At 47.7% G+C, this 14,517-nt stretch overlaps 1 protein-coding gene across 16 annotated transcripts in view; it reads left to right on the forward strand.

Moving 5' to 3' along the window:
- Nucleotides 1-14,517, forward strand: part of INPP4A (inositol polyphosphate-4-phosphatase type I A) — a 150,701-nt gene that overhangs the window by 100,131 nt on the left and 36,053 nt on the right. For 9 of the 16 annotated variants that reach the window (XM_060608092.3, XM_060608082.3, XM_078444402.2 and 6 more), the window contains 8 exons: nt 582-765; nt 2,021-2,239; nt 3,308-3,563; nt 7,209-7,241; nt 11,341-11,513; nt 12,524-12,647; nt 13,823-13,949; nt 14,260-14,400. In XM_060608092.3, the coding sequence (XP_060464075.3) occupies nt 582-765; nt 2,021-2,239; nt 3,308-3,563; nt 7,209-7,241; nt 11,341-11,513; nt 12,524-12,647; nt 13,823-13,949; nt 14,260-14,400 (1,257 nt within the window). The remainder of the gene's footprint in view (nt 1-581; nt 766-2,020; nt 2,240-3,307; nt 3,564-7,208; nt 7,242-11,340; nt 11,514-12,523; nt 12,648-13,822; nt 13,950-14,259; nt 14,401-14,517) is intronic. The other 7 variants (XM_060608157.3, XM_060608174.3, XM_060608186.3 and 4 more) reach the window with 3 other exon arrangements.

Below are 14,517 nucleotides of genomic sequence, written 5' to 3' on the forward strand. Positions count from 1 at the left end.
TCTGTACCTCCTCTTCATCTGATGGGACATTGTTTTTCCAAGTAGAGAAGCACTGGAGAAGGAAGTCCAGTTTGCTGTGGTCAGAGGTGTGAGGGAGGAGAACTATGTGGGTGTGCACAGAAAGTTTGAAGATTGGCCAAATGGAGAAATAGGTTTCTTGTGGAAAGTCCAGCACCCATGGCAATCTCCCTTCACTGTGGTAAACTGACCCCTCTGGGATTAGCAGACCCCGTGTCTCCATTTCTGTACTGCTGAGAACTTGACAGGTGAGGTTCTTAGATGAAAGATTATTAGTATTTGGGTAATTACTGGGTTCAGTATCTGTGTGCACACTTACATAAGAATATAGACATGTACAAATGGAGATAAAAGACTTCATTGTTTTAATATTTTAAGGCTTCTACCATATGGACAGAAGAAATCTCTTGAGATGTGCTTTTGCACAGGTAGACTAGCCTAGGAGAACATCCCTGAGAATCAGAACACTTAACTTTGTGTTGGTTGTGGGCTAGGGTTGGGATACTGCTGCCATCTTCATACATTTGAGGAAAGCCCTTAGAATCTGTTTTTATCCTTTACAGTACACCATCCAGCTGCCAGTCCATAATCTACATACCACAGGACATCATCAGAGCCAAGGAGATCATTGCCCAGATCAATACCCTGAAAACCCAAGTGAGTTACTATGCAGAGCGGCTCTCCAGGGCAGCCAAGGACAGGTCTGCCACAGGTCTTGAAAGAACCCTCGCCATTCTAGCAGACAAGGTAGGAGGGACTACCCTGCTGCATGTGGGATGGGGGCTCCCTTGGGTTTCTAGAAACACTTGGGACACCCCATGTGTGCTTGGAGGTGTCCACAGAAAGGGTGACATTGGGATGACCTTGAAGATCTAGTTTCAGGTTTGGTTCCCCCAAAGGCCCTGGGAGGTTAGGTGATTTGCCTGTGGCCACAGAACTGGTTGGGGCAGGCCAAGGGCAGATCCCAGAGCATGTGACTTCCAGCTGCTACTTCATGCAGATATGTCTCCCCTCAAATCCATGGGGTTCATTGTTGAATCTGGCATAGTTCCACAGCTTTCTTAGCAACTGCCTACTCAGTATGTTTTTTGCCACATTTTTATTGACTTGGAATTTGAAAAAAGAAGCTGAATTATTACACAAACATACAATAAGGAAAATACAACTTCATTGGCCTAAATATAAACAGTAAGCTGTTTTCTAATTAACCAAAATTTGATCCTGATTAAAAATATATAAATATTGGTTTAAACTGGGGGATTAGATACACCAGATCATCTTGATGGATGATGCTTTTTCAAATTACTCAGTCTCTCAACACACACACACACACACACACACACACACACACACACACAGATTCTGATCACACTTCCCCACTCACCCACTTTGGTGGGGTGAGATGCTGTTCCTGATCAGAATGTGCTATATCCTTCACATGTGTTCACTTAGCAAAAAGATTGAGAGCTGGGAATTAGATCCACTTAGAAAAGAAAGATGATGTTATCAGAAGGAAAATTATGAGCATACAGAATTCTGCATACAGAATTCCCCAGAACCACAATGCTGTGCTGAGTTCCCCACTGCTCAGAGCCCAGGGCTTCAAGGATTAGATGCAGAAAAGATAAGACTTCAGTCAGCGAACCAATGTCAGACCTGTCCCCTATAACCAGAGTGGACAGCTCAGGGAGTCGGTGAAGACAAGGAACCGGGGCTCTCTTCAGGCCCTTCCTGGAGTCCTGTCAGGCTCAGAGGCAGGCAGGGATCGAAGAAAGTCAGAGGTTCCTCGACCTCCGTCCATTCTCTCTGTGTCCTCCAGACTTCTTGTAGGAACCTTTAAACTGCTCACGTGGCAGCCTTTAAACTCTGCCGTCCTGAGGGCTCTTGCGCTATGGAGAAGGGTATGCAGCTGGGTCTCAGGACAGTTCTGAGCCCTTAGAGAGGACCGGCCTTGCAGCCCCTCACCTGGGGGCTCAGCAGCTTTGGTTTGTGTATGCTGCAGACCCGGCAGCTGGTCACCGTGTGCGACTGCAAGCTGCTGGCCAACTCCATCCACGGACTGAACGCAGCGCGACCCGACTACATTGCCTCCAAGGCCTCCCCGACATCGAGTGAGGAGGAGCAGGTGATGCTTAGGAACGACCAGGACACCCTCATGGCCAGGTGGACGGGGAGGAATAGCCGGTCTTCTCTGCAAGTGGACTGGCACGAGGAGGAGTGGGTGAGTCTGCTGCTCGTGGCCCTTATTCTGCTACTGAGCTTGGGTTGAAGAACTCAGAGCCTCTTGCCTGCTCCTCCCCACCCGGAAGTGCCTAACATGTCAGCTGCTTCGTAGACGTGCTCCACACCTCTTTTCTGGAGGGCTGCCTGATTTATGGAAAGAGATGGCATTTTCACACCTTGTGTCCATCTGAGGGGCAGGGCTGCTGCAGGCCCGACTGGTGTCAGACCTGGTTGTAAAGGGGGCAGTGTTCTCTGTGGAGCCCTTGCCCTGCTGGAGGCCTCTCCCCTCACAAGGCCTCCTGCTTCCTCAAAGCTCTGCTTGCAGCCAGCCCTCCTAGGGCCGTTTGTATTTGGGGGGATAGTGAGGAGTCTGGAGATGCACCCGGACATTGCACACAGAGCATTCTGCTTCCTGACGGAGTGGCCCTGAGAGCAGCATCTGTCTTTCCTGTGGAAGCAACACATCACACAGGCCGTTTTTGCCTTTTGTTGGGACTATTGCTTGGAGGCAGTGTTCTGTGAGGCACTGAGTTACTAGTCACCAGCAAAGTGCTCCTCCAGCCCTGACCTGGCGTCCTGTATTCTGCGTGGGTTTCTGCAAATCACTGCTAGCCCTGCCTCACTGCTTTCCCACTTCCCCCGTATGAAGTGATCAGCAGTTTCCATTACCTTCCCTCAGTCTCGTGTGTTTGATGGTTGTAGGAGGTGTGTGGTGGAAAGAGGAGCGGACGCACTGGCTCCCTGGGCCCTGTGGCCTTTCTGCCAGCTCTGGAAGGCACTGGGAAGTCCTAGCTGGCCTCCGTGACAGTTATTAGCAAACGTGTCCCCAGCTTTAAAAACAATGAGCGCAGTACATTGATTTGTGTTTTGAAAAGCAAATGCAACGGTAATGGAGAACTTTGAATTAATCTTGATGTTCTAAATTCGTGGTATTTTAATGATCCTGGTGGCCCAGGGCAGAGGAATCAGTGTGTGGGGGCACCAGGGGTGGGGGTGGGTAGATTGTGCTCTGTTCTGTTTTTCCCACTGGGAGAGCTGACCCAAATGGGCCCTTTTGGTTTGGAAGGAGAAAGTGTGGCTGAACGTAGACAAGAGCCTGGAGTGCATCATTCAGCGGGTGGACAAGCTGCTGCAGAAGGAGCGCCTGCATGGCGAGGGCTGTGAGGATGTCTTCCCTTGCGCAGGCAGCTGTACCAGCAAGAAAGGTAACCAGCACAGCCACGCCTACTGGATCAAACCGGAAGACCCCTTCTATGATGTCCCCTCCTCGCCATGCCCCTCCACCATCTCCTCTGCTGCATGCCATCCTCGCCTGACCACACGTGCGTATGCATCCACGCTTCCCATTCACGCTGCCTCCACCTCACGCTGCATATGTCTGTCTGTCTGACTCCATGACCTCTTCCCCCACACAGACTGCAGGGAGGGCTGTCAGGCAGAGCCAGAGGTCACTGTGTGGAGCAGCGGGCAATGAGGGCAGAGGCTCCTGTAGTCCACGCCCCTGGAGCCCACGTGTGAATCTGCATGTCTGGCTAAGGCAGAATCAGAAGGCCCTCTTGGGTCTCATTGCCACATCAGTGAGGGGGTGCTCCTGGGCTTTGCTGGTTTGCAAACCAATCTGAGAACCTGAAGGAAGCAGAGATGCAGATGCTTTTCTGATGAGATTGTTTATTGAATTGGGAATTGATAGAATCAAGGAAAAGGTGAATCATGCAGGGACACAGCTGGATGAGAGCTGTTAGCAGGCTCAGCACACTTGTCTAAAGTCTGGTTGTCATTGGCTGGGCATGCTCTTCTCCAGCAGGGCATGCCGCCTTGGGAATTGCTGGTAACTCAGTCAGATGGCGGCACCTGTTCTTGGAGCTGAGTTTAGGTTCCTCTGTCCAGCACCACCTCCGAGGCAGTGCCCTCAGTAGATGGTAGGACGTTGGCATGAAGCAACATGCTTCAGAAACCGTCTTCTGCCTGTGGAGACCCGGAGCATAATCAGCCACTCTGTCCTGCATATAGCCCTAAAGCCAGGGGCTGCATGCTTTCTAAATAGGCACATCCTTGCCACTCAGGGACCTTTCCCTGCCACCTTTTCCTGTAAGAGCTGATGGGGGTGGGGTTATGTGCCAGGCAGCTGAGAGCTGGCTGCAGACCTTTGGGAGTGTTAAACTGTAGTTAGTAGTTAGTAGGGCCTACTAACTGTAGTTAGTAGGGTGTGCCAGGCTTAGGCTTCATACAGTGAGGACTTTTAATTTCTAAATTGCACAACTTTCATTCTAGGCAGAACCATGCTCCTTTATCAGAGCCTCTTGGTAAATCCTTCATTTGTAAGATGCCCTTCACCTTCGCAATCTGCCTGCAGTCTGTTTCCAGGGCGCGATTTCACTTGAGCCTCTGATTCAACAGTGTTCACATCCTCCACCCCTTCCATCTGTGAAGGGCTATAGTTTCAGTTCCCCAAACCTGTGATTGGTTTCATGGAGCTCTTTTGTCCTGTCTGTCTTTTCATTTTTTTTAATGTAAATTGTGCTTAAAAAAAAAAATTGGAAAGCTCATTGCTCATTTCTCTTCAATATAGTCTTGCTTGTAATTTTCAAGTTTTCCTGCAGATATAAAAAGAGTAATTTATTGGATTTTTTAAAAAATGCCAGACATAGTTTATTTAATCAGATATTCTGTCATAGCCATAACTTAAATGTCACTTTCTTTCTAGGCACATACTGTATTGGTCAAATGTAGACACATTTAAATGCAGTTTTAAAGTTATTTAAATGAGCATTTATTTATGGTATTTAGGGCATGACTTGTATTTGCCATGCAGATCAGCTCTGTTGTGATCATGGGAATATGAAGCATACATTTGAGAGAGGCTAACTTTGCTGATCAGTACTCAAAGAAACATATGAAACCGTTTGCCACTAAATTAACTGTGGATGATCCTTAATTTAAAAATCTCGAACATTCCTAGGAAGCTGTTCAGACCTGGGCGTGATCAGGAGGTTCAGAAAAAATGAGCCTGCAAGCTGTTTATTTTACTCAGTCTCTTATCCTCAAGGGCCAGACCTCAGCTCTGCCATGACTTTTTAGACCATTGCAACCTCCTGGGGTAGTGGTTTTGGCCTAATGAGCAGGTTGTGTTCACACCAGCTTATTATATATGAATACCTCTTTGAAAGGCATCATCACTTTTCATTCTAGCTCTGTACCCTGTCCTAGGTCTTTGGTTTTCATATTCTACTAAGGAGTTGCCCTGCCTTCTAGCTTGCTGTCCTGCAGAACTCATCAGAGCCGTGCCTGGCACACACGGATCACTGCGGGACCCACTGACAAGTCCCTGCCAGCTGGAACCACAGAGGCTCCGTGAGCCTCTTTCCTTCTCCCGCTTTCCGCACAAGTGCCCCATGCTCTTCTGAACCACCACCCGCAGCCTCCCCGTTTGGTGGCTTCCATTATCTGCTCTGCACACATTCTCATCCTCTCCTCATTGCTGAAGAGCCATTCACACCCCGGACCAGGGTCTCGGGGTCTCAGGTTTGTATGCCCTCGAGATTATGTGTTAATCAAATCTCAGGGGACTCCATGGCCTAAGTTACCAGTCACTGGTACAAGAGTACCAGAGGAGACCCCTCCCCCAACACACATACACACACACACACACACACACACACACACACACACACTTCCTGCTTTGATTGAAAGATTGAATTTACCCAGCCAGGTTTAACCCCTGGTGCCCTTTTTTGGGGAATGGCCACAACCCAGTCGTTTGGGATCACCACAGAAGATCATAAAACAGGCTCCTGGACCTTCCTGCTCACTCAGACCCAGAATCTTGGAGGAAGGGTTATGGGAGGCAGAAATCTGTATTTTTTTTCAAGGCCTGGAGTAATTCTGATTAGCTGGACAGAGGTTTAAACAGGAATGACTGTTCTGCATTACTGCACACTGCTGTGGGTTTCTGTCTTTGTTAGATAGGTAGTCTCAGGATATCTGGGCTCTAATGAAGAGGCTGAAATCTTTAAGTCACAGGAGCCTTTAATTTTGCTCTGTTTCTATTCCCTTTGCCAGTTGAAGAAATCACTGCCAAAGGTGACCAGAGAGGAAGGATCCCTTGGCACTCCTACCTCTGGACAATCCAGACTATAAAGTCTCCATAAAGCTGGTTCCAGCTATTCATGGGGCTCTGAAACCACCCACCTGAAGACATAAAATAAATGACCCTTTTCAGACTTGTTTTTTTCCAGTGGCACGCCCAGTTAACCAAGGAATTTTAGAGTTTTCAGGGGAAATGTAATATTGAAATGAGTACTTCACTTGCTGAAATGCGATTCATTGTAGGTGAAATTGAATTAAAATTGGCATTCCTTGAGCCACCTGGAGGGACATTATAATTCTAGTCTTTCCCCAAATCGTAGACGTTTTAAATTTGGTTTAAATTTTAAAGATTGGCATAGACATTGGTTGGTATATTGGTTTCATCGCTGGATCCTCACCTTGGGGTCTCAGCAGTCAGTCTGCAGCCCAGGTTCCACTCGAGAGTCAGGGCAGTGGGCTCTGAATTGGGGATGATCAATTTGCTGGTCAGTCTCTCTCACTACAAGTGTGCTTCTAGATGCCGTGAGCCAACATGGGCTCCGTCACATACAATGTGATCAGTGTGGGCACTTTATCACATTGTAATATGTTAGTTTGCTCGTCCTGAAGAGCATTTTATGTTGAAGTCTTAGCAACATGAATGAACGAATCACGGAGTCGGTCAGTGTTTACCACCAGGAGGGCTTTGCTGCGTCGGAGCAGCCCCGCGCCTGCGTGGGACTTCTTGGGGGAAGAGGCAGGCAGGCCTCCGACCTCTTCTGTGTTCAGTTGAGCCTCCTTACTGCCGGCTGCTTGATGCAGTTGCTGTAAGCGTTGAGTTGTTCGTGTTTGAACTTTGTGCTGCTCCTTAATCATCCATGTCGCCCTCCATTTCTGTGCAGATTGCAGCCCCCCTCCTGACGAATCCAGCCCAGGTACGTGGTTTCTGTTCAAGGCTTCTGCAGATGTCTTTATAATCCTCAGGTAGTGTTTGTAGCTGAATTATCCAAGATTCCCCTGTGCTTCCAGAGTTAGGAAAATATTTTAGGAGTTTGTTCATTTGAGACACGTAGCAACTTTTCTTAGGTTTGGTGAGGGACCAGTTGGGCTGGGGACTGTGGCCTGAAGCAGGCAACCACATGCAGTTTTTTCACTTTCCCATCATGTAACCTTTCCAGATGATTAACATCCGTGAGGGCATTGGGCTTCCTGATTCAGAACAGTACATATTTGTAAATGGTACTTCCTATGATTTCACCTGAACTTGTGAAGCATGTGAGCATTACATGGAGGGGGTGTAGCCATCCAAGTGTTGCAGTATTCATAATCACACAGCATCCTCTCTCCCGAGTCTGGATGCAGCTTAGAATTCTTAGTAGGCATTGCTGGCAGCTTTCAGTTGGAGATAGTGCTAAAAACGGAATCTTTTTGCTGCATTTGCACGTAGAAGTCAATGTGCATGGCTCTAGTTCAGGGGTCTGTAGACTGCAGCTCTGAGCCGAATCCTGTCCACTGCCTGCTCTGGTAAATAACATTTTATTGGAAACCAGTCATGTCCACTCATTCATGTATTGTCTATGGCTGCTTTTGGGGCAATGCCAGAATTGAGTAGTTGTGACAAGGACCCCATGATCCTCAAAGCCTAAAATACTTCCTATCTAGCCTTTTACAGAAAAAAGTGTGCCGACCCCTGCTCTAGTTCATGTTGAGTTTCCTAGTTGTGGCTTGTGGGTTTCCCAGAGTGAGCATGAGACCCCCCAAATAATATGCTTTTGCTTACACCCAAAAAACCAGCTACCCAATCGGTCTGATGATTGCATATTTCTGACTGGATATAAATGTGAGGTAGCAGGATACCTGTGTTATATCTAGAGTACAGCGAACTGGTGATTTGGGAATTTACCAAACTCTCTGTCAGTTTTAGTGAACCCTCTCAGCTCACATAGCACCATGAATTTTATATCAGCTGTGTCATTTCTAGAAGCGCTGGTGGCTTGTCCACAGTTAATGTCAGCGAACTAAAATGGTTCCCTGCCAAGAGTTCCTTTGGCTTTTCCTGGAGAGCCATATTTTATCTTGGTTAACACACACATTTTTTTCTCTCACTCTTTCTCAATCTTCCTCCCTCCTTTCCAACTTCCTTCCCTCCTCTGTTAATGAGGGGAAAAAAATGCAAAAGCAGGGTATGGATTTGAAAAAAAACTCTTCAAAGTTATCCAAAGTAGCATGGTCCATGGATTGACCACTAGTCAGTGAGCATTAACAGACTGTCAACTAGACAAGGAGCTTATTACCCCCCCTCCCCACCCAGAAGTGAATCAGCTGCATCACTAAGGACAATGTTTAGTTGGGCTGATTTTTTTTTTTCATAGCAAGTCTTTCTCGACGAAGGGAGCAGAATATGACACCGTCACCAAATGTAATATCCCAGATACCTTTACTAAGCTAGGTCCTGGTAGAAGTCTCATTACTGTCCCTGAAATCCATTTTGTCTGGAAGTTTCTAATTATAATTTTTCTTCATATTCCCCCCAAATTTATTTCCCCCTCAACCCCTACTCTCTATTTGGCAGAAGCAACCTGACACAATAAAAATAACATGGAGCTTAGGGTCAGTCAGACACATACAAATGCCAGTTCTTTTTGTGTCTGGGAAGACACTTAACCTCTCTGAGCCTGTTTCCTTACCTGTATTATTAATATTCTTTCTGTCGATTAAATGAGGAAACAGGTAAAGCACTGACAGGTTTTTTTTAATTTTTTAAAATATTTATTTATTATTTTTGAGAGACAGAGAGAGTGTGAGCAGGGGAGGGGCAGAGAGAGAGAGAGGGAGACTCAGAATCCCAAGCAGGCTCCAGGCTCTGAGCTGTCAGATGTGGGGCTCAAACTCACGAGCCATGAGATCATGACCTGAGCCAAAGTCAGACACTTAACAGACTGAACCACCCAGGAGCCCCAAAGCACTGGTTGGTTTTATGTACACAGTGGCTGGCACTCTTACTGAATTCTGGAGCCATCCAGGCGTGTGTGAGCCCTCCTCTGGGAAGATGCCAGGCTCCTCTCCCATCCAGACCCACATCTTTTCTTCAGGACAAGATCCCAGTGCTTCTTAACCATTCTTCCTTTATTCCCAATTTTTTTCAGAGTTTTTCCCCCCTAATGTAACAAAACTGCATCATACTTAAATGGATTTTTTTGAAAGAGAAGTAGAGAAGCAGGTAAAATGAAAAAGTATTGCATGGAGAAGATTTGCTTAGTCAGCTAAGACCACTTGTACTTTCTGATCATTTTCAGATTAAAATGATGATAATTTGCATATTAATTGCATAGGTACCTGCACGTTAATGGAAAAGCAAAGTAAAACCGGCAGCATTTGCTCTAAGAGCATTTACTTCTCAGTTAATGACTGTCTACCTTTCCCCCAATTATTTGGCTATGAAAATTTAGTTGCCATTGTCTTTTTTGATCGTTGCTGAATATAACTTGCATGCAACAGAGTTCTTCAAAGAAACAAAAACATGGCCTCTGAGATTTTTCAGAGGAAGAAAGAGACTTGGATGTTATCCAGCAGAGCTCTTCCATTTTACTAAAAAGGACTCACGTGGCCAAGGGGTCAAGAGACTTGTCCATGGCCAGCACTGCTCAGCGGCAGCTGGGGCCCAGGACACATATTTTCCACTCCTCGGTCCAGTGTTCTCTGTCACCATGAGTTCTTTGCTAAGACCTTTCCTGCTATAGACTTTCTAAATTTAAGCCTGCCTTTTTTTTTTTTTTTTTAAATTACAGATATAAATCCTTGTCCACATACGGTGTGCCTGCATACACAGTTAGATCATTTCCAGACTTTGAATGGATTCACGTACTTGAAAATCTGCCTCAACTGAACACTGAGTATAGGGAAGTCCTTTTGCAAGGTTTAGGCATTTCTCTAAATCTGTGTCTCAACAAAGTGCTACCCATACAGTTTGAGAGAGTGAAGCTCGTCTCCCTTCACTCAGGGTTTTGGACTCTGTTTGTCTAAGACAGAGCTTACCCTTTCTCCCCAGTGCGGTGACGTCTGTGGGTGTGGTGTCACTCGCACCTCATCCTGAGTGCCGTGTGCTGCCTGGGCTCCACTCCCTGCCTGCGCAGCCTCTGCTGTGGTGGGCTCACCCAGTGGTGACAGTCAAATGCTTCTTTCTGGGCTTGGTGACCTGTTATAAATAGAACTGATGAGGGCATGTCTTTTCTCTTTTAAATGCCTTCTAAATAGGGAGGCAAAAAAAGAGCCAAAGCCCAAAATACCTTTGACTCTGTTTTTCTACCCTGAGGTTCTATTTTTTTTTAAAAAAAAATTGTTTTGGTACAGGGTCACAATTTCCTAATACCTCTAAGAGAAAACTAAACTAGAAATAGAGGGTAGCGGGCAGGGAGTTTGGGGGCGGGGAAGAAAGCACAGAAGCAGGGGATATTCTGAGAGCTGAAAACACGGGAAACCATGTGGAACAAACGGTCTTTCCTCCAGACGTGGAAAGCGAGAATGTACCACAGCCACACACTGGCTCTGCAAGGGTGGAGTTGTCCTTTGCTCTAGAAGGATGGGGGCTTTTGCCTTAATACCTGGGTCAAGAGAAGCAAGATAACAGGTCACTTTTCTGGGTGCCCTTCTCGCCCTGGGTGGAGGAACAGTGGTGAATTGCAGATGACTCACAGAAACTTTTTTGTCTTTTCCTCAAAAGGAATCATCCTGAGCATTTATGTATATAGCCCACAGTAGGTTAGGGAAACAAGGCCTACATCATTGGTCCCACAGTAGGTCCCCTCTTTGTTTACTGGAAAAGCTTCAGGCCAGAAGGTTGGAGACTGGGTTGGTTCCAGGCAGAACTTAGTGCCAGTTCTGGGCCGGAGCTTGGGCCGAGCAGAGATACAAGATGCAGAAGGGGTGGGGAGGGGGAGGGGGGCAGTATGAGGGTTAGGGTCAGGCAACTTGCTAAACTTATAGAACCTAATTCTTAAAGTTTTCCTCCTCACACGTCTCCTTTCTCGTGCCCAGGTGAATGGAGTGAGGCCCTTTACCCCCTGCTGACCACCCTCACAGACTGTGTGGCCATGATGAGTGACAAGGCCAAGAAGGCAATGGTCTTCCTGCTCATGCAGGACAGCGCTCCCACCATAGCCACGTACCTGAGCCTGCAGTACCGCCGGGATGTGGTCTTCTGCCAAACTGTAAGCCCCGGGAGTGGCACGGAAGCCCATGGGCACCTCCACCCTCAGAAAACACAGGCTTAGGAACTTGTTCTCTGGCTTCACCCTGAAAAAACCAAGGTTGACAATACTTCCACCTGCCTGTGGCTCTTGAAGTTATTTACTAGAGAGGTCTAGATTTCAACATGGAGGGAGGAATCCTACTCGATAAGTCTGTATTTAGGAGAGGGTCTGAGTCCACCCTTGTTCCTCCCCATGGAAGTGGCACTGGTGGGTTGGGCACATCCGCGGCTCCAGCCTGAGGCATGCTGCATTGTGCATGACACAGGCCTCTTTGCCACCTTTTTTCCTACAAAGGAGTTTAGTGAGGGAGACACGATTATTGCTGTCAGTGCCTTAGTTCTGCTGCTTGTGCACAACTGCTGTGATAATTTCTGTTCTCTTTTGGAGAATGTCACGAGTTTGGTAGATGCGAGTTACCAAAAGCAAAGTGAACAGTGATAGAAGGTCAGGCTGGTTCTCTGCAGGTCCACCGGCCCATCCTTGTGAGGCCTGTTTCATCCCACAGAATATCTCCCACTGAGGTAACTTGCAGAGTGACCGTGTTGTCTCTCACTTCCGTTCTTTGTTATGATCACTTCAGTTTCCAGCCAGAGCTGGTATGAATCTGTGAGTATACAGGACCTTTTCACGGTGGGAAATTAATTCTAGGCTTCCAGAAGGTTCTAGCCCAGGAGGAAGCCCAGGCAGTTCAGGTTGGAAGCTTAGCCAAAACCAAACCAGCCTTTGGGAGCAATAGGAGTGGCAAGCCTGGAGTGCTGTGTGCCCTCCCCATGGCCTCTGCCCCGCATGGCCTCAGAGCTGAGTGCTCCCCACACCCCACATGGAGGGGGAAGAGGTGCTGCTGCGGCCCAGCCAGAGCCGTGAAAGTGGAGAAACTCAGGGCCAAGGGCAAGGCACAGGCTGGTAGCCATTTAGTGAGGAGGTGTCTGTCCCCCTCACAGCCGCTTCATCTCGTGTCTCCCCCACAGCTGACTGCTCTCATCTGTGGCTTCATCATCAAGCTGAGGAACTGCCTGCATGATGATGGCTTCCTGCGCCAGCTCTACACCATTGGGCTGCTGGCCCAGTTCGAGAGCCTGCTGAGCACCTATGGTGAGGCTCCAGGGGCTCCCACACACCCTATGCCTCCGGGATCCTGGGGGTATTGGGCAGTACAGACGTGTGTGATTCCCATTCTTTCTTCCCAGATAGTTTTCTAATTGCGCATGCTGATGAAAATAAATCTAAACATCATCAAAATATGCAAGAACCAAATAAAAGTCCTATGTAGTTACAGACACACACATCCATAGTTTGTTTTATTGTTGTTGGTTGTTACAAAGATCCTTCTGGTTGAGGATGGATGATAATTATTTAAGCAATGTTCCTGTGGGACATTGGGCCGCTTCTGAATTATTCTTTTTTTAAGGTTTTTTGTTTTTTTTTTTAACATTTATTTATTTTTGAGAGACAGAGACAGAGCATGAGCAGGGGAGAGGCAGAGAGACAGGGAGACACAGAATCCAAAGCAGGCTCCAAGCTCCGAGCTGTCAGCACAGAGCCCGTCGTGGGACTCGAACTCACAAACCGCGAGATCATGACCTGAGCTGAAGACGGATGTTCACCCAACTGAGCCCCAGGCGCCCCTGAATTATTCTTATGAAAACAGTGCTGCCATAGGTCTCCACACACAAGTCTGTGTGTGCCTCTCGGCCCATTTCTGCAGCCACTACATTATTGGAAGGAATGTTTCTGGGTCAAAGGGCAGGAATATTTTTAAATTTCATAGATATTCCCAAATTGTCCTCTAAAAAGACTCTTCTTCCTACTTTCATTTTTTTATTCTGAGAGGATAAAAATGGATAACTTTTTAGAAGTATTTGTCGGTCTTTAGAGTTATAAGACGTCAAGTAAATGCCAAGCACTATGGAGTGTAGGGATCCAGCCCCAGTGTGCTGTTTTGCTGTCTCTGTCCATTTCTAAAGTGCCAGCTTTGCTTTCTGAGACTCCATACATGCCAGTTTTCTGCCCCACACTTCCCCTCACCAGAGAGGGCTGTGAGTCGTGGTGCATGTTTCCACCAGCCGAGCTGCTGAATGTGGCCGCGGGGGATTTCAGTAGCTGCCTTTCCCCATGGAGAAGTGGGTCAGCTGGTGAAGAGGCTGAGACAGTCCCCGTCTCGTCACACCACGCCTGATCCCATCACCTCCCACAGCTCTGTGGCTGTGCTGAGCCCATGGGGCAGGTCCCCTCCACCTGACCTCCTTCCATCCGTCTCTCGCATCCAGGTGAGGAGCTGGCCATGCTGGAGGACATGAGCCTTGGAATCATGGACCTGAGGAACGTGACCTTCAAAGTCACTCAGGCCACTTCTAATGCATCAACAGACATGCTGCCCGTCATCACTGGAAATCGGTAGAAAGATTTTTTTTTTAATTCTCAGAACTAGCACTGTGTTTTAATTTATGTTCGTTACATGTGATGTACTTTCATTTTTGTTTTATTCTGTTTCATTCAGTTAAAAATCTTGATCCTAGCCTTCCACATTAATTTCACAGACCTGTAAATGTTCATGACCAGCAGTTTGGAAACCACTGAGCTGGACGGCCAGTCTGCACTCCAGTATCGAGGCCAGCTTGGTTTTCCTCTTCTCACTTACCTCCTCTCCTGCCTCTCCCCTGTCCCAGCCCTCACCCATCCTCTGGCTCTCTCCACTGTTTTGCAGTGATGGGTTCAACGTGCGGATCCCTCTGCCGGGCCCCCTGTTCGACGCCCTGCCCCGGGAGATCCAGAGCGGCATGCTGCTGCGGGTGCAGCCCGTCCTCTTCAATGTGGGCATCAACGAGCAGCAGACACTAGCCGAGAGGTGCATGCCTGGCTCTCGTGGGGGTCGGGGTGGCTGGAGTGCTCTTGTGAGGTGCTGTAGAAAATGTCCTTAGCCCTCTTCAGGCTCTGAGTGCTGCGTAGACTTTGTCATACCTTC

Source organism: Panthera onca, chromosome A3, assembly GCF_046562875.1.
Source record: "Panthera onca isolate mPanOnc1 chromosome A3, mPanOnc1 haplotype 2, whole genome shotgun sequence".
Classification (NCBI taxonomy): Eukaryota; Metazoa; Chordata; class Mammalia; order Carnivora; family Felidae; genus Panthera; species Panthera onca.